General features: G+C 51.6%; 8 protein-coding genes across 8 annotated transcripts; 4 read left to right on the top strand and 4 right to left on the bottom strand.

Annotated features, from left to right (window-relative positions):
- Positions 1-618: 618 nt before the first annotated feature.
- ColSpa_10620 (short-chain-enoyl-CoA hydratase) lies at positions 619-1,504 on the bottom strand (the record flags this gene model as incomplete). The annotated part of the gene is made up of 2 exons (XM_049276832.1): positions 619-1,125; positions 1,232-1,504. The coding sequence occupies 2 exons, from the start codon at positions 1,502-1,504 to the stop codon at positions 619-621; spliced, it is 780 nt and encodes a 259-aa protein (XP_049132789.1).
- Positions 1,505-2,308: 804 nt separating this feature from the next.
- ColSpa_10619 (NmrA-like family domain-containing protein) lies at positions 2,309-3,229 on the top strand (the record flags this gene model as incomplete). Its single annotated transcript, XM_049276831.1, has 1 exon — positions 2,309-3,229. The coding sequence occupies one exon, from the start codon at positions 2,309-2,311 to the stop codon at positions 3,227-3,229; it is 921 nt and encodes a 306-aa protein (XP_049132788.1).
- A 189-nt stretch (positions 3,230-3,418) lies between these two features.
- Positions 3,419-4,135, bottom strand: ColSpa_10618 ((S)-2-haloacid dehalogenase 4A; the record flags this gene model as incomplete). Its single annotated transcript, XM_049276830.1, has 1 exon — positions 3,419-4,135. One exon carries the CDS (start codon positions 4,133-4,135, stop codon positions 3,419-3,421), a length of 717 nt encoding a protein of 238 aa, XP_049132787.1.
- A 1,414-nt stretch (positions 4,136-5,549) lies between these two features.
- Positions 5,550-6,348, top strand: ColSpa_10617 (multifunctional cytochrome P450 monooxygenase af510; the record flags this gene model as incomplete). The annotated part of the gene is made up of 2 exons (XM_049276829.1): positions 5,550-5,783; positions 5,878-6,348. 2 exons carry the CDS (start codon positions 5,550-5,552, stop codon positions 6,346-6,348), a joined length of 705 nt encoding a protein of 234 aa, XP_049132786.1.
- Positions 6,349-6,802: 454 nt separating this feature from the next.
- On the bottom strand, positions 6,803-8,161 carry ColSpa_10616 (purine-cytosine permease fcyB; the record flags this gene model as incomplete). Its single annotated transcript, XM_049276828.1, has 3 exons — positions 6,803-7,496; positions 7,549-7,953; positions 8,007-8,161. 3 exons carry the CDS (start codon positions 8,159-8,161, stop codon positions 6,803-6,805), a joined length of 1,254 nt encoding a protein of 417 aa, XP_049132785.1.
- Positions 8,162-10,608: 2,447 nt separating this feature from the next.
- On the top strand, positions 10,609-12,375 carry ColSpa_10615 (mannosyl-oligosaccharide 1,2-alpha-mannosidase MNS1; the record flags this gene model as incomplete). The annotated part of the gene is made up of 2 exons (XM_049276827.1): positions 10,609-12,192; positions 12,253-12,375. The coding sequence occupies 2 exons, from the start codon at positions 10,609-10,611 to the stop codon at positions 12,373-12,375; spliced, it is 1,707 nt and encodes a 568-aa protein (XP_049132784.1).
- Positions 12,376-12,911: 536 nt separating this feature from the next.
- ColSpa_10614 (putative alpha,alpha-trehalose-phosphate synthase [UDP-forming] subunit) lies at positions 12,912-14,943 on the bottom strand (the record flags this gene model as incomplete). Its single annotated transcript, XM_049276826.1, has 7 exons — positions 12,912-13,452; positions 13,518-13,683; positions 13,751-14,048; positions 14,108-14,196; positions 14,279-14,406; positions 14,555-14,749; positions 14,837-14,943. The coding sequence occupies 7 exons, from the start codon at positions 14,941-14,943 to the stop codon at positions 12,912-12,914; spliced, it is 1,524 nt and encodes a 507-aa protein (XP_049132783.1).
- A 2,952-nt stretch (positions 14,944-17,895) lies between these two features.
- Positions 17,896-19,624, top strand: ColSpa_10613 (MFS glucose transporter mfs1; the record flags this gene model as incomplete). Its single annotated transcript, XM_049276825.1, has 4 exons — positions 17,896-18,044; positions 18,134-18,325; positions 18,387-19,359; positions 19,421-19,624. The coding sequence occupies 4 exons, from the start codon at positions 17,896-17,898 to the stop codon at positions 19,622-19,624; spliced, it is 1,518 nt and encodes a 505-aa protein (XP_049132782.1).
- Positions 19,625-22,545: the final 2,921 nt, after the last annotated feature.

Below are 22,545 nucleotides of genomic sequence, written 5' to 3'. Positions count from 1 at the left end.
CAAGACTACCCGCACCCTTTGCCTCGGTTAGCTATATAGTGGCCGCCATGCTTGTACTCGTGCCACTCAACGTTTAACTTGAGAACGTTGGGCAGAATTTCTCGAAAAACTTGTCCGTTTTGTGCAGGGACAACCTCGTTGCCTATGGCGTGAACAAGGATTATGAGAGTATCTCTACAGCATACTGGGTCGATTGGATGGGATCAATAAGGCACCAATCAAGACCCGCTTGAAGCTTGAGTCTATCATGTGCAAAGTTTGCAGATGAGGGATGTTGTTGGGTTCTGCTATTTCCTGCCAAGAAAGAAATCTGGCTTTGTCGTTCGACGTTTCGCTTTCAAGTCCGTATTTAATCGGAAAAACTTGAATTCTAAATGTGATCAAGCTCCGAATATGTCGGAAAAATTACCTTTAATTGTCTTTTTAAGCGGTAACTACTTAGAAACTTTTGAAGGGAGATTTCGGGGAGAAATAGGGACAACGGTCTCAGTGATGGAGTAAATAGATAAACTGTCTAGTAAGGACTGTGAACAAGGTAACGTGAAGCGTCCTTACAGTCTGAGTGACGTTTCTGGATACCATGAGTACCTCATACATCTCTGGCGATGCTTTCAAGGCCTACCAAGACTGGATTCCATCCTTATTGACAACTTTGCCAACATCAGCATCTCGCTCGCCCTCCACAACCTGCTTGATCAGTATGCCTCCCTGGCTTGGTTCGCCCGCACCCATCTTCTTCAAGAGCTCCGGATTTCCTCCCAGGCCAGTAGCTAGGAACCCCGGGGAGATGCACCATACCTTGACACCATCGGCCTTGAGAATCCAGTGCCAGTACTGCATGATCATGTTGAGGGCGGTTTTGCTCGAGCGGTATCCGACCTGCATAAAAAAGGGCTTCGGCCAACCCGCGGGTGGGCTAGTCTGGGGCTGAAATGGGGTCAAACCAAGAGCTTCGGTGCTGTGGAGGTCGGAAAGTCCGCTGGTAATGAACAAAATGCGGGGATCTGATGACTTGAGAAGAAGAGGGATGAAGACGTGGGTGAGGACATGCGTGCCCGAGGTGTTGACGTCATATGATTTGTTGAGATTTTGACGAAGAGTCTTGATATCCTCGGGGTTGTAGTTCTGAGGTGTGAAGTCGTGGGCAGCGCCTATTGAGTGGGTCAAATAATCAGCGGCCGTATAATTGCGGTATTGACATGTTTGGGCAAAACATACCAGCGTTGTTGACTAGAACGTCAACAGCCCCATGCTTGTCCTTGACTTCCTGGAAAGCCTTCAGAATAGAGTCGTCATCGACAACGTCGATTTGTATGAGCTCTAAGGAGCTGGTGGTGGATGGAAACTCCTTTTCGAGTTCGGCGATGGCAGCTTTGCCTTTATCGATAGATCTTGACCCAAAAATGATGTGGTACGACCGTTTGGACTCTAGCAGGGCCCTGACGGTCTCATATCCGATGCCGGTGTTGGCGCCGGTGATGAGCACAATGCGCTTAGAAGACATGGTGGTAATAGTACTGGCAGATTTGAATTATTTCCAAGTAGTAAGGAATGAGTAGTTGCGGATTGTTGAATTCCGAAAACACTTGATGAACTTATACTCGAAGGCTGGTAGGGGTTGTGCCGTTGCTGCGCCATCATCGCCCTAACCAAGACATTGACGCTCATGGAGCTCGCGCCCGGATTTAAGCTTCACAATACCCATCTTGCCAATTTTGCCCTTCATAACCAGTGTCTAAACTCCGGACATCGGCCGAGACGTCGAGAAAACCAAGCGCCAATGCTCAATGGCCAGGGTCCCCAGTGTCCCTCATCAGGTAGGGTTATAATCTCGAAGACACAGGATGCCAGAATTCAAGAGGTCGCTGCTGGTAACATGGAAGACTACATGTAGTCCGATTGATAACAAGTGGTGGGCTTCACCCCATGGGTGTTCGGGGCCGGGTGGGTCCGGGGTTGGCCACTTTACACCCGCTTGGGACCGTGATAGCAGAGGAAAAATCCGACGGGTACTAACAGGGAACAGGCGACAGTACCAGAGGCCGCGATAGCTTTCGCCATTGGGAACCTTTGGCGGTAGTCCCGCCTGAACCCACGCTCGGCACTACCACAAGGGAAGGACTTCCGGCAAGCGACCCCAAAAATGTTTGAATGACGCGGATAAGCACAAGTGTGGCCTAATCCCTCTTCAGATTACCCCCTCATGCTGTCATTGACAGCACCACAGCGCACATCACCCTCAAGCCACCTCTCTTTACCAAACAAGACGCTGGATACGTCCAATTCAGCCTTTCCTAATCCGCCTGCCATGACGGCCAAATCAGTCCTCCTTGTCGGCGCCAATGGCACGTTGGGCGCCAAAATCCTAGACGCTCTTGTTGCTGCCAAATCGTTCAAGCTCAGTGCCCTAAAGAGAGCCGGTTCCCAGAGTAAGCCTCCGTACCGCGCAGACCAGGTGCAAGTCATCGAAGTCGACGATCAACTTTCTTTCGAGGGCCTCAAGAATGCCTTCAAAGGCCAGGACGTCGTCATTGTCAGCTTCCGACTGCGCGATCTTGAGCAGCACTTGCGCATCGCCGAGGCCGCTTCGGCTGCGGGGGTGAAGCATTTTATGCCCGCCGACTTCGGCAGTATTGACGCCGACAACCCGCGCGCACGGGAACTCATTCCGCTGTACCGCCACAAGCTCGCCGTCCGCCAAAAAGCCCAGGAATTGGCAGACAAGAACCCCGACTTTGCCTGGACAGGCATCGTGTGTGGTCACTTTTTCGACTGGGGAGTCAAGGAAGGATTCTTGCACGCCTACCTGGACAAGAAGGAAATCGATGTCATCGACGGCGGCAACATCAAGGCCTCCGTTGCAACGCTCCCACGAGTCGGCGAAGCTGTCGTGCGCATTCTTGACCTGGGTGTCACCGACGTCACGAAGAACAAGACGTTGTTTATCCAGAGCTTCTGCATCACACAAAATGAGCTGCTTAAGAGCCTCGAGAAAGCAACCGGTTCGAAATGGACCGTGAACAAGGTTGAGTCCAAAAGCTTCATCGAGGAACACAAGAAAAAGGCCGACGCTGGTGATGCGGAGGCAATTGAGGATCTTGTTTTTGCTGTCGGCCAGCTAGACGCTGACTGGACAAATCGTGACGACTTCGCCATGAAAACTTTGGGGCTGGAAGATGAAGACTTGGACAGTGTCATCACAGAAGTCGTAACGAACCCAATGGCGTAGTCAACTGTTAGATGGTGGCAGCCGGCAATAACAGCTTCTAACATGAAATTATGAGATGGTTAACCAAAATGAACATTCGCCAACAGCAACCGTGACAGCTAATCATGAAAACTTAACTCCAACCATGAGAAACGGCTGAAACGTCAAGTATAATTGAACTAGCCAGCCTTTTCTCGGCGCTCCTTGAGATCAAAACTTCGCTATAACACTAGGAAGATCCGTCATGTCCTCTAGAAAAGCATCGAATTCCGATTTGACCTTCTCTATATCCTCGTCGACGTCGTCGGTCCACCGGTGCACATAGATTGTTTTCAACCCAACCTTCTGAGCCCCACGCAAGTCGTACGCGTGAGCAGCGACCAACACTACCTCCTCTGGCTCGAGTTTGACCAGTTCCAAGGCCTTGTTGTATGCATCTGGACTGGGTTTATAGACACCTAGGAGCTGGCTGGAGAACAGCATGTTGAAGTTGAGTCCTGAGAACCGAGTAAGGTCCAGTTGCAGTCGTGTTGTGCCGTTGGCGTGTACGAAGACTTCGAGACCGAGATCTTCGCGGAGACTCTGGATAGCCTTTGGCACTTCGGCCCATGCAGGTTGCGAATGCCACGCCTTAATTAATCGCGCTTTGACGCTTGGGCTAAAGTGAGTGGCATGTTCTGGAGATTGCTCCAGTAGATTGTCGAGGACGCGTGCAAATGTAATATCAATGTCCTCAGGCTCGAGGCCTTTACGATAACGACTAGCAATCTCAATGAAGTATCTTCTGCGCCATTCGAGTGCGAATTTCGAGGCTTCGTCTTTCGGAATCGATAGAGGCAGCGATTCGGTCACGCTCGCATGCCAGTTAAGACACGTACCCATGAAGTCAAAGAATACGGCCTTGAGCTTGAGTTGCTGCTGAGCCATGTTGTGGGAAGATCTTGAAGAGAAATGCTGACTAGAGTGGCTAGCAAAGGTCATGGCAGGACGGCAGAACTTGTGTCCATTTTATGTGTCTTTGGGGCATAAGCAAGCTGACTGTGGCGATCTCGGCATTTTTGTCATTTAATTCTCGCCGCTTTTGCCTAGGCATATCTTGGGTCTACCTAGGCTTAAGTAAGCCGCGATATTCAAACTAGATGGATAAGCCAGTATTGCCCCTAGTTGGATGGAAGTGCATGTATTGGGCCCAGATACAAGCTTGCTTGGACCCGGGTGATGCAGAGCAAAAATATCTCAAGTTTTTTATCAATCATAAACATCAAGACATATTTCCCCCCTCGTGGTGCTTGTAAATCGAGGTGTTGGGAAAGACCAGCGCCCATAAGACTCCTGAACAGTCTAAACCGTGCAGCCAAAAATGATGATACATCTCCACTTGACCCTATTCCTTTGGTTGTGGTCTCATTTCACTTGTCTGGGCTCAATCAATCGCTACCAGCTTCACCGAGCTTTGCTGAAAGGCGAATTACCAAATGAACAATCGCCGTCGTTGGCATAAAAGAACCCCGTCAACGGGCTTGCTATAACCCAGTGGATTGTCTCCAGCCTGGTTCGGCTTGACAACCGGAGTCTCCTGAGGGAGCCGTTATCTGCCCCGGCGCACCCTTGTTCCTATATGTGAAATTGGACATTGGGATCGATCGCTGCAGGTGATGAGCGGGATGGATTGCAGCCAAGCCAATGATCACCGCTAAAAGCTGACATCGCGGTGCATGTTCGATGCTGGACCGAGCCAGCAGCGTTCTTAACTAAGTCAGACAGGATCTTCCAGTTCTGCGGCCTATAAGCAGGCCCCAGGAAGGGCATCGAGCGAGCCCCCGCCGTCCCCTCACTACACTGTGTCGCATGTTCCCTCATTTTGATATTGGGGGGTCGGAGCGGCTTTTCTAGTGGACCGCACTTGTCGAAGTAAATTGGGATTGGTTCCCTTCAGCCACTGACGGTGGCACAACAGTTTCTATTGGCGCGTCGAGGAGCTTCGGAGTGGTGATTTTGTTATGGTGAATACGCCCCCCGCAATGAATTTGGCCAACTTACCCTTCCAAGCTGCGTCCGTATCTGTCGACCAGTTTTTCGATTCTTCAAGCGCTATTGTTTGGTTGGCAAGCTACTGACCAGCATGACCATTGGACCTTGGCCGCTATGGTGTGTCCTCGCTCTGGTGGCATTCACTGCGTACCAGCATTCGCAAAAACAGAGTCAGCGAAAACTGCCGCTGGGCCCTAAACCGCTTCCTGTGCTGGGAAACTTCAGAGACTTTCCTCCCGACGGCACACCGGAGCATCTGCACTAGCATAAGCACAAGTACCTTAATGGCGGCATCAGCTGTGTGACGATCATGGTTATGACGCTCGTTATCGTTCAGGACAAGAAGATGGCGCATGATCTGCTGGACCAGGCCGCGGTCAAAACTTCTGGACGCCCCTCTATGGTCATGGCCAATGCACTGTGCGGTTATGAGTCTATCGTTATTTGTCAAGGCTACAGCCCCATGTTTCGCCGCTATCGAAAGCTCCTTCACCAGGAGTTGGGCACCAAGGTTTCTGCAGCGCAGTTTCTTGATGCTCAGGAAGTCGAGGGCGCTGAAGGAGCCGGGGAAGATGGTTGGAACACTATAAGACGCAATTCTGAGCAACTACCTGAACCGAAAACTCCCAGCTAACCAGAGAAATTACAGAAACGCTGACGCTACTGTATTACGAATGGCATATGGCTATACCGTCGAAACACATAGGCCCAATGCCTTGGTAGAACTGACCGAGAAGATGATGGGCGAGTTCTCGCTTGCTGCTAGTCCAATGGCCTGGGCCGTCGATACAATTCCCGTCCTCCGGTATCTTCCTGATTTCTTTCCGGGTACCTCTTTTAAGAAGACTGCTCGCCGGTGGCGTAAGTCGATCCAGGCATCAGCCTATGTCCCTTACGAGTTTGTTCGGCGTCAGATGGCCACCTTCATATATCAGCCATCGTATGTTTCCAAGCTTGTTCAGAAGCTGGGAGAGGGTGAAAATGGCAACTTGAGCAGCAGGAACGAGGAAGTTATTATCTGGTCGGCGGCAAGCCTTTATGGAGCAGCTGCAGATACATCGATAATTACTCTCACCACCTTCGCATTAGCTATGTCTTCGTTCATCTAATAGCTGTATGTCTGTAATGGTGGTGGGGACGAGGGTAGGCTTCTTGGTTACTTACCGGAATCGGAAGCGGTGATGAGATGTTTTTGGTTAGAGTTTGACGTGACTCGGCATCGCGAAATGTAGCCTTGATTTCCGTTAAAGCGGCAGGGTGCTAATGTTCCAGACCAGGGTAAAAATTTCCACTGTCAAGCTTGCAGTGGTATCATGACCTGTATTAGTAATTGTCTGACATCGTCACCGAAGGGCGTAATCAACAGCTCCGCAATCCTTTGACATGTGTATGCACCAATGAAATACACATTGGTCAGCAACTTTGGGCATTTATCTAGCAATTGACACGATTGCGTAACCAGGCTAAACCACCATGCAGCATACACAACGTTTGATGTTTTTGATACCACTCATCTCGTTCCTCTAAGCAAAACGTATAGACGATTTCTTAATAATACCAGATCTATCGGTGAAGGATTCGCCTTTCAAGCGATCTCAGAGGAACATAAATTAGTGCGCTCAGAACAAATGCCACCTCGAACCCGATGTCGCCAGTGGTCTCAGCAATTGGCCCAGTCCACCAGGTCTGGGCCATGCAGGGAATTACGAGACCAAAGCTCAGGATGCCCGCTCCAAGTGCTGCAGCACCGCTAGGTAGATTACAAGCGATATTCCAATTGTGATGATCGTATAGCTTGGCGTCTCCTTTACGGAAGATAAAGTGTTCGACCACTACAATGCCGACGAAGGAGGCGGACCAGTACCCGATCAATGCCACAAAGTTCTCCAAGTTTAGGAAGAAATCATCGGCGGCTTTGATGGAAACCGGTATCATGATGGCTGTGACGATGATCGAGAACACATAGCGAGGTACTCGTACTAGCCAAGGAACTAGCGTCTGAAAGTTGAGCGTGATGGCGTACAGCGTGGCGGAGACGTTGCCGAGAAGGGTAAATGCTAGGATAACAACGACGAACTTGCCAAAACCACCAGCCGGCGACAGCATGGCCGCCAATACTCCACCAACAAGTGTGTTATCGTAGCCTGCTTGCCATTCAGGCACATTGGCTAGAGCTCCACCAATGGCGCTGCCAAGTGTCATCAAAAGAATGGTGGGTATAATCAAGCCGAGGTAGCTGTAAGCAAACACACGGTACCTAGGAACAGTTAGCTACCCGGCCACACATCTTCAGAATTTAAGCTACTCACGAAGCACCTTGAACTCGTGGGTCAAAGTAGGTAGTAAGATCCGATGCAATACAGGCATACGGAATCATATATGATGCAACAATCATGCCAAAACTCAAAATCGACGGAGCTGTTGCAGGAGCCATCTCAGCTTGTTCTTTGAGCCTCGACCCTCCAAACCCAGTGGCGATCACTATCGCAATCACTGCTGGGATGAAAGCATAGGTCTCGTAGAAATGCAAGACCCTGAACCCGCAGAACGAGATCAAAAGGGAAACAAGAGCAATGAGTACGATACCCAAAGCAGGGCTGAGAACACCGTCGGTGACGGCCGAAAGACACTGGCCGCCAACTACGCATATAATGACGCAGAAACCCGTCAGCGTAGCCAGGTTTAGGACCACAGGCACGGAGACAAGATATCGCCTGAGAAGCATGTCAGCAATGAAACGGAAATGTGTTTGCTGAAGAGAACGTACCCAAAACTGAATCGCGCTTGAATCATTGATCGCATACCCGTCTTCGGCCCTAGAGTGGCGAGGAAAGCCGGGGCCAATGTCGAGAGCAAGGTGAAAAAGAGGATGACGAGCGATGAGTCTCGGAGGTTCAAGCCATAAAGCGAGGGTCCCAGCATTCCAAATGTGATCCTTCAATATGTCAGGGGTTTAATTTTAAGAGTTTACTCTTAAATGACTTACGGAAGGATATTCGCATTCATCGAACACCAGACAGTGAAGGCGTTAAGGTAACGAGTAGATGTCCGCTCTGTTAGTGGTATCGGCTCGATACCTTGCTCCTCGACCCGGCCTAGGCGCAAGAACTTCTTAAGCAGATTGCTAGGCGTGGTGATTCCATGATCAGACCTGGTTCTTGTTGTTTCATACTGTTTCTCTTGGTCATGAGGATGCCCTTCCGTGGACGTTGGGCGAGAAGCCTCAATGTCTGCCATGGCTCTGACTTCCGGTTCTCTCCTTGAACCTGGGATATCAGATAACCTAGAGGATCTGGAGAGGTTCGATTGGAAGCGAGATGAGTATCGGTAATTGATATGATACAACCAAATAAGTGCTGTGCAACACCTACGATGGTGATACAACGCTGTTAGATGCTGAACTGGACCCGGCTCTCTGGTGGTAGGAGGGCGGCAATTCGATGCGTGTGGATGCACAAAAATATGCAGGCAATGATCCTTGAAAGCGCGACAAACTAGACCTGTCAACAATGCAACCTGAAGTGTAACAACTGAATTGCAACCCCCTACAATATGAAAACTGGAATAATCACAATGAGAAGCAGAGAACTGAGTCTCGAAAAGGAAGAGGCAACAAGGATTTGACCGGCTTCCAATGATTTCTTATTGTTCATCCTTCATCCAAGTTAGGGCGGGTCGGGTGTTTGTTCCAGGCCCTGGCCATGAGCCTTAACCACTAGCGAGCGATGGTTAGTTGGCGAAGTCGCCGAATCAAGTATCTATACTTAGCCTCCCACTCAAGAATCATTTTTGCTACCCCCACTCTGCTGAGTTTTGCAGACTTACTACCCCGCGGCAAACAAGGCAAGTCGTACCTCTACATACACATAGGCTTGTGAGCCCCTCCACGCTCTTCCAGGCTGGCATCCAAGGCCTAGGAATTTTCCCGAGTTTTCCCTTTCATTCGTTGTTTTGTTGGATCTCCGCTTTCAACCAAACCGCGTAAAAAGTTTAAATCCTTGTCGTTCTGCACATTCCATGAGTCGTCTTTGATGATCGGGATGTCCGTTGCACTCCAGAACGTTTCTACATGGCTTTACAGTGTGTTCCTGGGAACGAACAAGCCGCCTAGCCGAGCGCTGTTGTCTTGACTGGCGCCTTAATCTGGCAGTGGATTGGATCGGGGCCTCGGTAACCTCTCCCCCTTGGCCAGAGTCAACGTAATCGCATGCCTGGGAAGAAGTCGGTGGCTAAGTAACCGCCTGTTTCCGCCAGACCGCCAGATGAAGAAAGAAAGGTTTATCAGCCCCTGAAACGGCAGCTTTCAATCTTTGCTGACGGGAAACTTGGCAACAATTGCCACTCCCACTTCTAAAGTGTTGGCCTGCATGGATTTTTGGGAAAATCGGCATCCGGAGGGGATCAAGCCGTCAACGGTCCAGCTCAATTCCGGCGATTCGGGGCCGGCGTCTCGGATGGCGCCACCTCCGATGTAGTTCAAAGATCAAGCTTGGATTGTGGACGACCCATGGCCACGGAACAGCAAGCGACTGTTGATCTGCCTAAATGTGCTTGCTTTATCCGGCGGATAGTGTTACTAACTAAGATGCATTTGCATTGCCCAGAGGTGCCAGTGCCACAAGCGGCCCGTTGCGTTGTAAGCATTGACATCGTGACGAAGACAATGCGACCTTGTGTAGCGCACTCAATGCGAGACGACCCTGGTGTTGATATTGATTATGGGGCCATGTTGATCTCCAATGCTAGAATGGTGGTGTTGTTAACGAGGCTAAATGATGCCTTCGGTCGTAATGATTATGATGATGCTGAAAGACTCACTAGCAGAGAAGCTGACTGGCGACCCCAAATGTTGAAGAGTCTTCAGGTAGGAGGTCGGGCATCTCAAGGGACTATCGAAAGCATCAAGCACTACATGGTGTTTCTCAGTTTCTTTCAACTCTGCCGCGACGAATGAAAGCCTAAAGATCGTGGTGGCGACAGCTTCACGCATCCGTAACCGTGCCTTAATCGCGGGGCTTCAGGGTCCTTAAACCCGGGGGCAGCTATGGTGGGAAACCGACGTTCATTCCGGTGGATCCACTTTACCCCTGACTGAATCCCATGTTTTTGAGTTACGTACTGTCTCCAAATGCTTGAACCTAAGCGTCAAACATGGCCATTCTCGTCTCAACCAGCCCAGATTTGCGCGGCACTGGGCGGCTACTGAGACACAGCGCGACTCAGTTATCCACCTGAGAGCTGATGTCAAGCTGTTCATCTGCAGCCATGGCATCTACATCTAATCACGACCTCCAAGTCCAAGCTCCCACCCAGAGCAAGCTCAACACCAGCCTGGATAGTCGACAATTAACCTTTTCCGACATGCCAAGATGGCCAACCGACGACAACGGCGTGTCATAATCATCGCCGTGTTCTTATTGGGGTTCTTCGCCTTCCATACCCTGCGTTCGAACGATCCACCACCACCTCGCGAACATGGCAACATTCGGCTTGTCAAGAGTAGCTTCGACTGGGCCAACCATCCGCACAAGTACCCGATAGCTCCATCCTCCATGCACCACCTGCCGACGGAACGTCCGAAAAGCCTTCCACGAGTCCAATTCGATTTCGGCGCAAAGCGCATGCACAAGAACGACGCAACATCCGAGTCGCGACGGCAGGCGGTTCGAGACGTCTTCGTTAAGAGCTGGACCAGCTATAAGGAGTACGCGTGGGGGTTTGACGAACTGGCGCCCGTCACTGCTACGGGCAAGAACACATTCGGAGGCTATGCGGCTACCATTGTTGACGCTCTGGACACGCTGTGGATAATGGGCTTGCGCGAAGACTTTGACGCTGCCTTGTCTGTCGTCGGGTCTATGGATTGGGATGACACCAAAGAAACAGCAGTCAATGTCTTCGAGACAACCATTCGTCATCTTGGTGGTCTCCTGAGCGCGTACGACCTTAGCGGAGAGCCCGTACTGCTGCTCAAAGCCATTGAATTGGGCGACATGCTGTACGCTTCTTTTGACACGCCTAACCGGATGCCACCCTTTTGGCTAGATTTTGAGGCCGCGAAAGAGGGAAACCTCGTCGCGGGCACAGCCGACCCTTCGGCTTCGCCTTGCTCTCTGGGCCTTGAATTCACGAGGCTGTCGCAACTCACTGGGGACCCCAAGTATTTTGACGCTATTGAGAGAGTTAAGCGTTTCTTGGAAAAGACGCAGCGCGAGAGCCAGTTGCCTGGCATGTGGCCGGCTCTTATCAATTTCCGGGACCAGTCTGTCACACAACACACCGAGTTTACCTTGGGAGCCCTAGCCGACTCTTTGTACGAATATCTGCCCAAAATGTTCGCCTTGCTTGGCGGGACCGATCCGGCGTACGAAAACATGTATCGCCACGCCATGCATGTTGTCGAGCAGCACCTCCTATTTCGCCCCATGCTTCCCGATGGCGAGGATATCCTCTTTTCAGGGACGGCATTCGTTGATGGCAACATAAGAAGCAACCCTGAGAGCCAGCACTTATCGTGCTTCGTGGGTGGCATGTTCGGGCTCGGTGGCAAGCTGTTCGGAATCAAAGAGCATGTGGGCCTAGCTGAGAGGCTGGCTCGCGGTTGTGGCTGGGCCTACAGTTCTTTTCCTACAGGACTCATGCCTGAAATCTTTGGTATGGTCACTTGCGAGACATTGGATGGTTGTGAATGGGACGAGGAGCGATGGAAGCGCGAAGGCGCCTCCGATCTGAAAAAGGGGTTCTCCCATGCTCGTGACCCGCGATACATCCTCCGACCAGAGGCTATTGAGAGCATCTTCCTAATGTACAGAATGACCGGCAACCCCGAATACCAGGAAATAGCCTGGAAAATGTTCCAGTCGATCGCTAAGGCGACCGAAACGCAGTATGCAAACTCGGCTATCGAAGACGTAACTGTCAAAGGCGAGACAAAGAAGCTGGATTCAATGGAGGTACGTTGCAGCAACCCAGAAGATGCAGTATCGGAATGCCGTGACTAACAATTGTCTCAGAGTTTCTGGCTGTCCGAGACGCTGAAATACTTTTACTTGATCTTTTCGCCTCCAAATCTCATCAACCTCGATGAGTATGTGCTGAATACGGAGGCACACCCACTCAAGCGGCAATCCCCCTGAAGGGTAGAATACTCGGATTGGGGGGGTTTCCCCCTCTCGCCATAGAATAGCGGCGTGTCATAGCTCAAATAACTGAGACTGCCTAGTGCAATAGGCCCCGACTTCAGATGCACGAAGGGTTATCCTAGGAATCTCCCCCGCAGCATTTTAGCCAGGCCGAATAACTTCAGCAGTTACATACGAGAGTTGTCAACGGGATCCGACGGCTTGTCGGTGACAATGGTCTACGACGCATCTTAGTGCCTGGGATACGTGCACGCCGAGGATTCCAATCAAAGGGTGTGTTTGGCTCTAAAGTTGCAACGCGTTCGATTTTGGGAACAAGGTACTGAAGGCCACATGTTCCTTATGTCATAACCGTCTATTTGATCCTATATGTAGACATAAATGCCGGGTGATGTTGGTCCTGCCAAGCCCATCTCCTTGTGGGACCCGACCCTGCATCAATTAAAGTCATTTCACATCACGTATGCAGGTGCTCCAGATGGATTCATGTAGAATGTCGTCCTCTCCTCCCCCAATGCCAGCCAGGTCTCTTAGTGCTTCCATCTCAGCAGCGTGACAGACGCCTTCTGGAACTCATATGCGCCCTTGCCGTCCCACTTGCTCTCAGCAATGCCAACCGGATTTTCGTCACCCTTGTTGACAACCTTGACGTTCTCTCCAGTAACGGTGTAAACCTGGATATCGGCACCCTCCTTGACACCCTCAAGATCGACGGAGAAGCTCTTGGTCTCGTGAACGTTGACGACGGCCAAATTGACGAAGCCGTTGTCGTCAACGGTGGCACTGACGTCGAGATAAGGGGTCTCGATGGCGCCCCGAATCCAGTTGGGCTCAGTAGCGCCTTCGTACTCGGGGGAGCGAACGTGGGTGGCGATGGTAGAACCTCTCATGTACTTGCTGAAGAGCAGCAGAGGCCACCAAGTGGTCTGCTTGGTGATACCATCCTTTGTGGTCATCAAAGGGGAGATGACGTTGACGGACTGCGCGATGTTGGCCATGCCAACATACTTGGCCTGACGAACAAAGACGTTCAACCAGACGCCAACGGCGAGAGCGTCTGAGAGGGTGTAGCTATCAGCTCGGTCAGCAATCTCCGGCGGCAAGGACGTGATTTCATCATCAAAGTCCCGACTTACGATTCCTCGCCACCCTCCTCACCAGGCGCTCTGACAGGGTCCCAAACATTCCATTCGTCGAAGCAGATCTTCTGTCTCTTGCAGGTAGGGGGTACCTTGTTCTCGATGCGGGCGAGGTCGATGAGACTGCCCGTAATCTCAATGGCGCGCTCGGCTGCCCTAGGTGCTGTTCAGGAGGTCAGTCTTATGACCGGCAAACTACGGCTTGTGTAACGGGAGACTGAGAAACCTACCCGTGGCGTTCTTCAGATGGTCTTCCGACGCGGTGTAGAGGTGAATGCTGTGCATGTCGATCAGGGACGCAGTGGTGCTGCCACCAAGGCCGTGCAAGCTCCATGTGATGCACTCCTTGATCACGTACGTGTCCCAGCTGCTGAAGCCAGTCTCACCGCAGAGGATCAGCTCCAAGGACGGGTCGAGAAGCTTGAGCGCCTTGGCCCATTGGTACGCCTGCTTGGCGTAGTCCTCCTTGGTCATTTGGCCGACCTGCCAGGGACCCCACATCTCATTGCCCAGGGCCCAGTATTTGACCTGGCATCAATCAGGTAAGCGGGATGTACGCGTAAATGATAGAAACGTTGACGACTTACGTTGTACGGCTTCTCGCGGCCATTTTGACGACGGAGGTTGGCGTAGTAGGTGTCCTTGTCAGAGTTGCAGTACTCAACCCACGCCAGAGCTTTGAAAACCGGTCAGTCAGATGGGTTCATCGGTCACATCCGTTGGCGGAAACGAGGTCTCAAAAAAGGGGAGCAACATACCCTCATCGAGTGTTCCAGTACCAAAGTTGAGAGCAAGGTAAGGCTCCGCGCCAACAACTTCACACCACTTCATGAACTCGTCTGTTCCGAACTCATTGCTCTCAACGCCGATCCAAGCCAGCTCGGGTCTAACGTGTGGACGCGGGTTAGCCACTCTCCGCGAACCAAAGGCGGGCCGTCCGAGCAGGGGTCCGGACCTCCGAAGGATTCCGTGTTGCTGGAGGGTCTGGACCCCGTACAGACTACAACTTCAAACTGAGACATTGTTTTTCATACCTCTTGGGACGCTTCTCCTTGGGACCAACACCGTCAATCCAGTGATAGGTAGCGACGAAATTGCCACCAGGATACCTCACAACAGGGCAGTTCAGCTCTTTGAATGCCTCAATGACATCCTTACGGAATCCGTCCTCATCAGAGAGGGGGTTACCAGGGTCGTAAATGCCGCCGTAGATACATCTTCCCATGTGCCTGTAGCGTAGGTATTAGTAAGTCATCACGGCGTGCTTAGGGCGAAGGGTTCGGGTGAGAGAGAGGCGGCGGCGCAGCAAGACTTACTCGGTGAAGCCACCGTAGACGTTGTCATCGATTTTGGAGATGATGTGGGAGGGGTTCAATGTGATGCTGGGGCGCGCATCCTCTGCGATCTTGGTAAAGGTCGCCATGACTGGATCTGGATGGGTGTAATGTGCGTATGTACTATTGAACAATTCAAGCTTCGCAGTATGTGGTGATGGTTCGATCAACCTGTGGCTGACACTTTAATGCAAAAAAATGACAGCTAGTCGATGAGTGGTGGAAAATGGACGTGACCTGTCGACCGCGTAACTGACACCGGATCGAGGCCGGAATTTGAACTCGTCAGGGGCGGGGACAAGCGGTCAAACAACGCAGACGGACTGGAGAGTGGCAGAAAAACAAGGGAGGAGGACATTGGGTCGACAGTGGAGGGAACACAGACTAGGCGCCTGACTACTCGATTTTGGCAGCACCAGTCTCCCACAACAGTCGCCGCAGTCGCTTCACTCGAGTTGGGATACCTGGGCAAACGACATTTGACTGGGGCATCTGATGAGGGGGTGGCCCCCGATTCGACGGGGTCACCAAAGCCCGGCCATATTGGACAGATGACAACAAGTTTCGAGCGGAGAGCATGTGCGGCTCCCTCAAGTCTCGACTCTGCCAGTTTTGGGAGGTGGTGCGACAGGCGCACGAATCAAAGACGATACCATGCGGAGAAAGTCGACGATAACGCGAGTGCTGGGGGTCTCGGGGGTGGAGTAGTCGGCTCCGAGAGGCACAGGATTGGTGTGTGTTGTGGTCTGCTGAGTGGATGGGACGGGTTACCAGGTAGCTTAGAGTAGGATGGGATGGGGCCGGGATGGGGTTCATGAACACTTGGGGAGAGAGGTTGGAGGACAATAATGGGGAATAGTTGGAGATTCAAGGATGGGGAAATCCTCAGCTGTGTCTTTAGCTGTTGCACGCCGAGGCATGTTGCAAGAAGGATCGAATCCAGATGTCGGTATCATATTGTGTGTACATATGGCCGCAGGAAGGTGGGGCTTTGGTGCATTTGGTTTGGGGCGTTGACAGAGAGACACGATGAGGTCTGTTGTCTCTTTCGCTGGAGAGCGTGGCAGCCAGCCAAGGCACGAAGAACGGAATCATACCGGCTGCATTGCGTCTCAATATCAGGTGCCTTATTTGATCAGGCCAGAACCCATTTCAGGCCCCGTGTTGCAACCTGGCGCGCGGAGTACAACCGGGGCACTGGGAGCTTGCGCATGTCAAGACCTGCCAAGGTTACCAGACGTGGCGCGGTCGCCAAACATCGAGTCTTGGTTTTGCTTGACAAGGACAAGCCGTCGCTGCCAAATGGAGGCTGAGCTTAGCCATTAGAGCAGGAGGACTTCGAGACTGCTGGTTGGGCCGGCTGCCCATGGGCAGGAATTAAAAGCCCGGCGCGTGGAAACGGTCAAGACGGGTGCGGTAGGCAAGCGTTGGTAAAGCGTGGGAGGGTGCGTACACTACCTACCTAGTGTGGGTGATGAACTGACAAGGAGAGGAAGGGGGTGAGGTCCGGAGCAATGAATAGGTGAATGAGCGAGAGGGCGGAGGGAATGCGGAGCAGCCCGTTCCTCGCCAGGTCCCGAGATGGAGTGGGGGAGAGCAGAGGGCGACGAGGAGTGGATCAGCCGCCGGCTGTGGGGTACCCTCGGTTAGTGGATCGATCTGATTGGAGCGCATACTATGCTGACCAAACACTAAAGCTTGAGTGTTATGTCCCCAGCCTGAGAAAAGGTGACGACATTGGCTAAGAAGTGTGGGGTTAGTGGGGTTTTTGGTACTCCTATGAGCCAATCGACAGTCGTTTGAAGCAAGACGTACCTCGGACGCTAGATGCATTCGTCAAATACGCACGGTAGGGCTTGCTTTAAGAAGCCATCACTGTGGTAATTATGGCCTCAAAGTGGACTCCTCGGGATCACGGGTAGCACGGGTCATCACGGAATCAAAAGAGGATCAAGATGGATACGCACTTACTCTTGGTGAGGAAAATAGGAAGGATGTTCTGGTCACTACCTATACCGAGCCGAGTATCGCGTGTTAGCGGCATGCCTGAAACAGCCAACAGACTTTCATGAAGTTGCTCTCTTGGTCCATCGAAGCTCCGGAAGCCGCAGCTCTGCTTCAGACAGGGACCTTAGAAGGCTGGGCAAGAACTGACAAGTTGTCCGACGGTCTGTCTGCCTTCGGTCGTCAATATATTATTTGTTCGGTCGGTGTCGGTGCTTATGAACCGAGCCAGCGTACCATGCGCACGACCACACACTCCGCCTTTCAACCCTCACCCCATCCCAGCAGTCTTTTCCCCGCGTGCCCGCGTCCCAGAAGTATGGAGATTGGAGAAGCCCAGCGAACCAGGAATCTGTCCATACCAAACAGGCGCTTCTCGAGCCCTCTTTCGACGGTTTCACGCCTTCCTCGGGACTCGCTCGATATGCGCAGACGCTAGCCACATGCGCGAGCACCAACAAACTGGCCCAGCCTGTCGCATCCCGGCCCAACCTGGGGCATGGGGTCGAAGGCCGGGGCAACCGTCACCGATGCCGTCCTTTGATGGGCTCGCAGCCTCCCGGAATTGGCAAGCTAGGGGCTCTCGTGGTCTCCACCTCCACTCGCATTCCCCAGCAACTTTACCACCAACCGAATGCGCCAGGGTGAACACTACCTACTACCTAGCAACCTTTCCAATGCGCGGCACTAGCTTCGAACCCATGCTGCCCCATGGCATTGGAGAACTGGGAAGAGAGACTCTACCGGTAACTCCCTGGCATCAACGGGCTGCCAGCCGATGTGACCTTCGGGACAAAGTGGATGCGGGGGAAAACATGGGGTCGGCCGAACATTCTATAAAGACGCGACGATCCTTTCGTGCTGATGCAACACGCGAGTCGAGTCCATTGCAGCGTGACGAGTCGTTTTGATCTTGAATCCCTCGAAAACCTTCCGTCCTGGAAACTCTTTCATCTCGAACGATCCTGCGACAAAAGATCACATTCGCCAACAGTTGACCGAGAGCCTCGACCGCGTCATCTCGTACTCGGCCCATCATGGCGCTCCCTCCCAAGTGGTATCAGTTCCTTGTGAGCGTCTTCGCGTCGCTTGGTTCCTTTAATTACGGTTATGACTTGGGTGTCATTGCCTCTGCCATTGCTTCGGCATCCTTCAAAACCAAGTTCGGCGACGACCCCAACGAGATGTATGTTGCTTGCCTTTCGTGCACTATGCGCCTCGCGGGAGTGGCTGCGGCCTGCTCCGTATGAAGCACCAAGCTGACTCTTTATCCAGTGGTGCAGTCGTCTCCGTTTTCACCGGAGGTGGTTTCATCGGTGCTGGTCTTGCTGGCCCCACCGGTGATAGACTCGGTCGTAAATTCACCATTCTGATCGGCGCCTCCATCTTCGTTCTCGGTGGTGCTCTCCAATCCGCAGCGCAGTCTCTGGCCTTCCTCTACGCCGGCCGCGCCCTTGCTGGTATCGGGTATGTGAACCACCGTGATTGCAGTTTTCGCCTCGGTATACTAACTGGTCTCGTTTCGCAGTGTCGGTTTCCTGACCATGATTATTCCCATGTACCAAGCCGAGCTTTGCCACCCCAGTATTCGTGGACGAGTCACCGCTCTGCAACAGTTCATGCTTGGTGTTGGCGCTCTCGCTGCCGCTTGGATCTCATACGGCACGTACATCGGATTTGCCGAGAACGATAACAACCAGTGGCGTGTCAGTCTTGGTATCCAGTGCATTCCCGGCGGTATCCTGGCCCTGCTCATTCTCTTGTTTCCCGAGTCTCCTCGTTGGCTCATTGACCACGGCCGCGTCGACGAGGGTCTCCAGACTCTGGCCAAGCTCCACGCACACGGCGATGTCAACGACGCCTGGGTCCGTGCTGAGTTCGATCAGATTCAAGAGTCTATTGCCATTGAGCACGAGGGCTCCGCCAAGTCCTACAAGGAGCTCTTTACCGACAAGTCCTGCTTCCGTCGTCTCTTCCTTGCCTGCGCTCTGCAGGCTTCTATTCAGATGACCGGTGTTAGTGCCATCCAGTACTACTCCGTCGCCATCTATGAGAAGATTGGCATCGCGGGTGACGAGACTCTCCGCTACCAGGCCATCTCCTCCGTCATCGCACTTGTCGCCCAGTTCCTCTGCATGATGCTCATCGACAAGACTGGTCGCCGCTGGCCCTTGATTTTGGGTAATCTCGGCAACTGCGTTACTTTCATCATCGCAACCATTCTGCTCGCCAAGTTCCCCCCCGGGTCCGAAAATGCTAGTGGAAGCGCCGCTTGGGGCTTCATCGCCATGACCTGGCTCTACAACTTCAGCTTCAGCGCCACCTGTGGTCCCCTCTCGTGGATTATCCCTGCCGAGATCTTTGACATGAAGACTCGTTCCAAGGGTGTCTCGATCGCCACCATGATCTCATATGCCTTCAACACCCTCATCGGCCAGACCACATCCGTTGCCCTCGATGACAAGAGCGGAATCGGCTGGCGCTGGTACATCCTCTTTATTGTAAGACCTTCTACATTTCGGGTGACTATCAATCAACAAAACTAACTTGCTCGCTTCGTAGGTATGCAACTTCACCAATGCCCTTTTCTTCTGGGCCTTCCTTCCCGAAACCGCCAGACGTCCCCTCGAAGAGATGAGGTACCTTTTTACCGAGGCTCCTCTTTTCATCCCGACGTTGGATATGAAGACGGTTGAGACCCATGATCTTGAGCGAAGAGTCGAGGCCGTCGAACAGAAACGTGAACATGAGACAGAACACATCTGATCTGCCTGAACAAAATCACAAGCAAACATAATACCCATGCGTCCATAGTAACTAATGCAAGATATAGCGTTCTAGTCTGATTGCAGATCCGACGCTCTTCCAAAAAGAAATTGTCGCGCACTCCCTCCAGCGCGTAATTGCTGTTCGATCTAAGCCACTTTTGCCCTACATCAACTCGATCTAGCTTCCTCCGTGCTTGTCGATATCCATGGGCTTGCGCATCATCTGTATCCATGTGACGGAGCGGGTCGGGCGACACCGTGATGCCCATGTCCGTATCCGGACTCCATCATTCCCGGGCCTTGGCGCTGGCGTCCGGGCATGAAGCGGGAGAACATGCCCCCACCTCCGCCACCGACGGGGTGTACCTGGCGGCCGCGCTGCTGCTTGCGTTTGTTTCGGAAGCAACAGCAGTAGCAGCAGAGAGCCCAGAAGGCGATGAAGAGGAAACCGGCAATGGCGATACCGACAATGGCGCCGGTTGCGAGGCGTCTTCCACGTCCAGCCTATTCCATGTCGTGTTAGAACATGCTTTTACTGAATTTTCTTTCGTGCACTTTGCAAATATCTCTTACCATTTTTGAAATTTTTGCAAGTTGTGCGACTCGTTAAGCGTACTTTCTTTGATGATAGATTTGCTGTGATTGGGTAGATTGAGGTTCGTATCTTGGATGATTCGCTGTAAAATGAGGCGCAAACGTGAGCTGTGTGTTGTACAGCAAACGCTTTGGTCACTAGATAGGGTCACACGAGTACCTTATATCATCTACTATGCCATGACTCCTGGGCACACGAAATCGTTCAGTCTTGTTTGTTTCTTGGTTCTGCCAAACACAAATGGCACGTCATGAGCATGGCTGAGAAACGCTATGATAGCAGCAACGCGTCAGCAAGTAGAAGTTCAGTGTGGCGCATTCAAGGAACCGTAATCCCTGGAGGTCAAGGTCCAGCCTATCTTCACAGCTTCAACCTTACCGCGAACAAGTCATGTCCTAAGGCTGCGGACGGCTCTGGTGCCGTCTGGTACTGCGCACAATACGCAGTAGCTCCACGGTGACTTCATCAAGCCTCTTGGCTGGCGGGAGACGCGTGGCTGGTGCCTCGGTGGGGCCGGTCCGAACGGCACTTTGTCGCGGCGCCAAGGTGGACCGGCAATTCGGCACCGCTGTGCCTTACTTTTCTTGTGTGCCTGCTATCGGCACGACCGAGTAGGTGTCGCAAGTGGTTTGAAAATGCTCCGCAGAATCTACTTATGGAGCCTTTGTTGGTATTTACGAAAGTTGACGATACCTAAGCTGAGTATACTAATTACCATTTTGTTAGTGGTAACATAGGGAATAGAGCTTCCGCTAAGCTTGGAACCATTCGATCCTCTCGACCAACGAAGGAAACAGCACAGAAGCATAATCCCAGTGTAAGGGTCTGCTCCCTGCATGGCATCTTGTTTCGGGGAAAGTAGCAAGGTAATGAGGAGAAAGTAATCAGGCATGGAAGATGCAACAGATTTCAAAAGGCGATGACACTTGCGCCGTATGTGCCATGGATGTTACTGGAGTTGTTGAGTGTGCTATCCTGCAGCCCTTTGAGGAGTCACTCAAACGCACGTGTCTGTTTCAAATGATAACGTGGCAACATCGCATTTCGCAAAAAGGGATTCTCTGCTGATGAGGACACTCTAAATTGAATTGCTGGATTGGCTCGATCGATAAGCAAACAGCTGGCTTGGCTCATATTTCGTTGGTTCTTCAACACTGTCACACCATGTATAGTTCATTGATTGTCACAAGTTGACTCCATAAATCGTGAAGGCTACTTTCCGTCGGCTCCAACGAGATAAAGTCTTATCTACATGGATTGTTGAAGTAAGCCCAGAACATATATATTCGCCTTCACCAAGAACACCTCCGACCAAACGAACAAATTGCCCTTGGAAAGCCAGATTTGGCAGTCTTAGACTGCAAGACATTAACCTAATAACTTACTTAAATCTCTTGGTATAAGATTTGTAGTCCAAAATCAGAACCAACGCAAGCAGATGGTGGAGATAGCTAGCGTATCTCATCATTCATCAAATCGGTAACTTGTGTGGACTATAACGAAGTTGAGGTGATACATTATAGCCCCAGGTGACTTGACAGATTCTTCTATGAATGGTTGTCAAGCCTCAGGTACTGGCAAAGGTATTGGCTGAACAGATACGCCTTCCCAGCCACTCCGAGTCGCATAGCTGGGGCTGGGTGGTAACAGTTCCAATTAAGACAGTCTCGCCGGTGTATATTTCACATCACCTCTCTCTCCATACTTCTCTCTTTCAAATGGTAACCAAGATCATGGCACCGCTGGACTCAGCTGCTGAGAGGAACATCGACAAACATACCTTAATTAATGCTACTCTTGGCTTGGAATTTGCACTGGTCGCAAAGGCTGTAGTCTCACTGCATGAGGCAGACTACAACGAGGACATATTTACTGTTGTAGCCCAGTGGTCTTCATAATTGGGTACCAAAAAGATGAAAACAAAAAAGTGAACTGATGTATCTTTCCTGGTTTTGAGTTACACTGACAATGAGGAAATCTGTTGCAAACAAAGACGTGCATACGTTATCACGATCCAATTGCAATTGCTATGGATTAATGTTCTTCTATGACTACCCATGAAAATTTGAGGGCTTCAATATACTGTTACAAGAACAGGTGTAAAAATACATTGCAGAGAAGGACAGCAGGGACCTGGAACATACTCAAGTTGACCTAGAAAAAGAGTTTCAAGTTGAGCTGTTGAAATTTAAATTTCCAGGTTGGCCTGCCTCTATTTTGGATTGCATTTTCGTCAATTTGGTGGATAATCTGGTCGACAGAAACACACCAACAAGAACTTGCTATCACAGCACGTTTGATGGGTCATCGCTATCGAGGCACCT

The sequence above is a fragment of the Colletotrichum spaethianum genome (assembly GCF_022836535.1).
Source record: "Colletotrichum spaethianum MAFF 239500 DNA, contig37, whole genome shotgun sequence".
NCBI lineage: Eukaryota > Fungi > Ascomycota > Sordariomycetes > Glomerellales > Glomerellaceae > Colletotrichum > Colletotrichum spaethianum.
The sequence above is the reverse complement of the archived record's forward strand: the minus strand, read 5'-3'. Positions and strand labels throughout refer to the sequence as shown.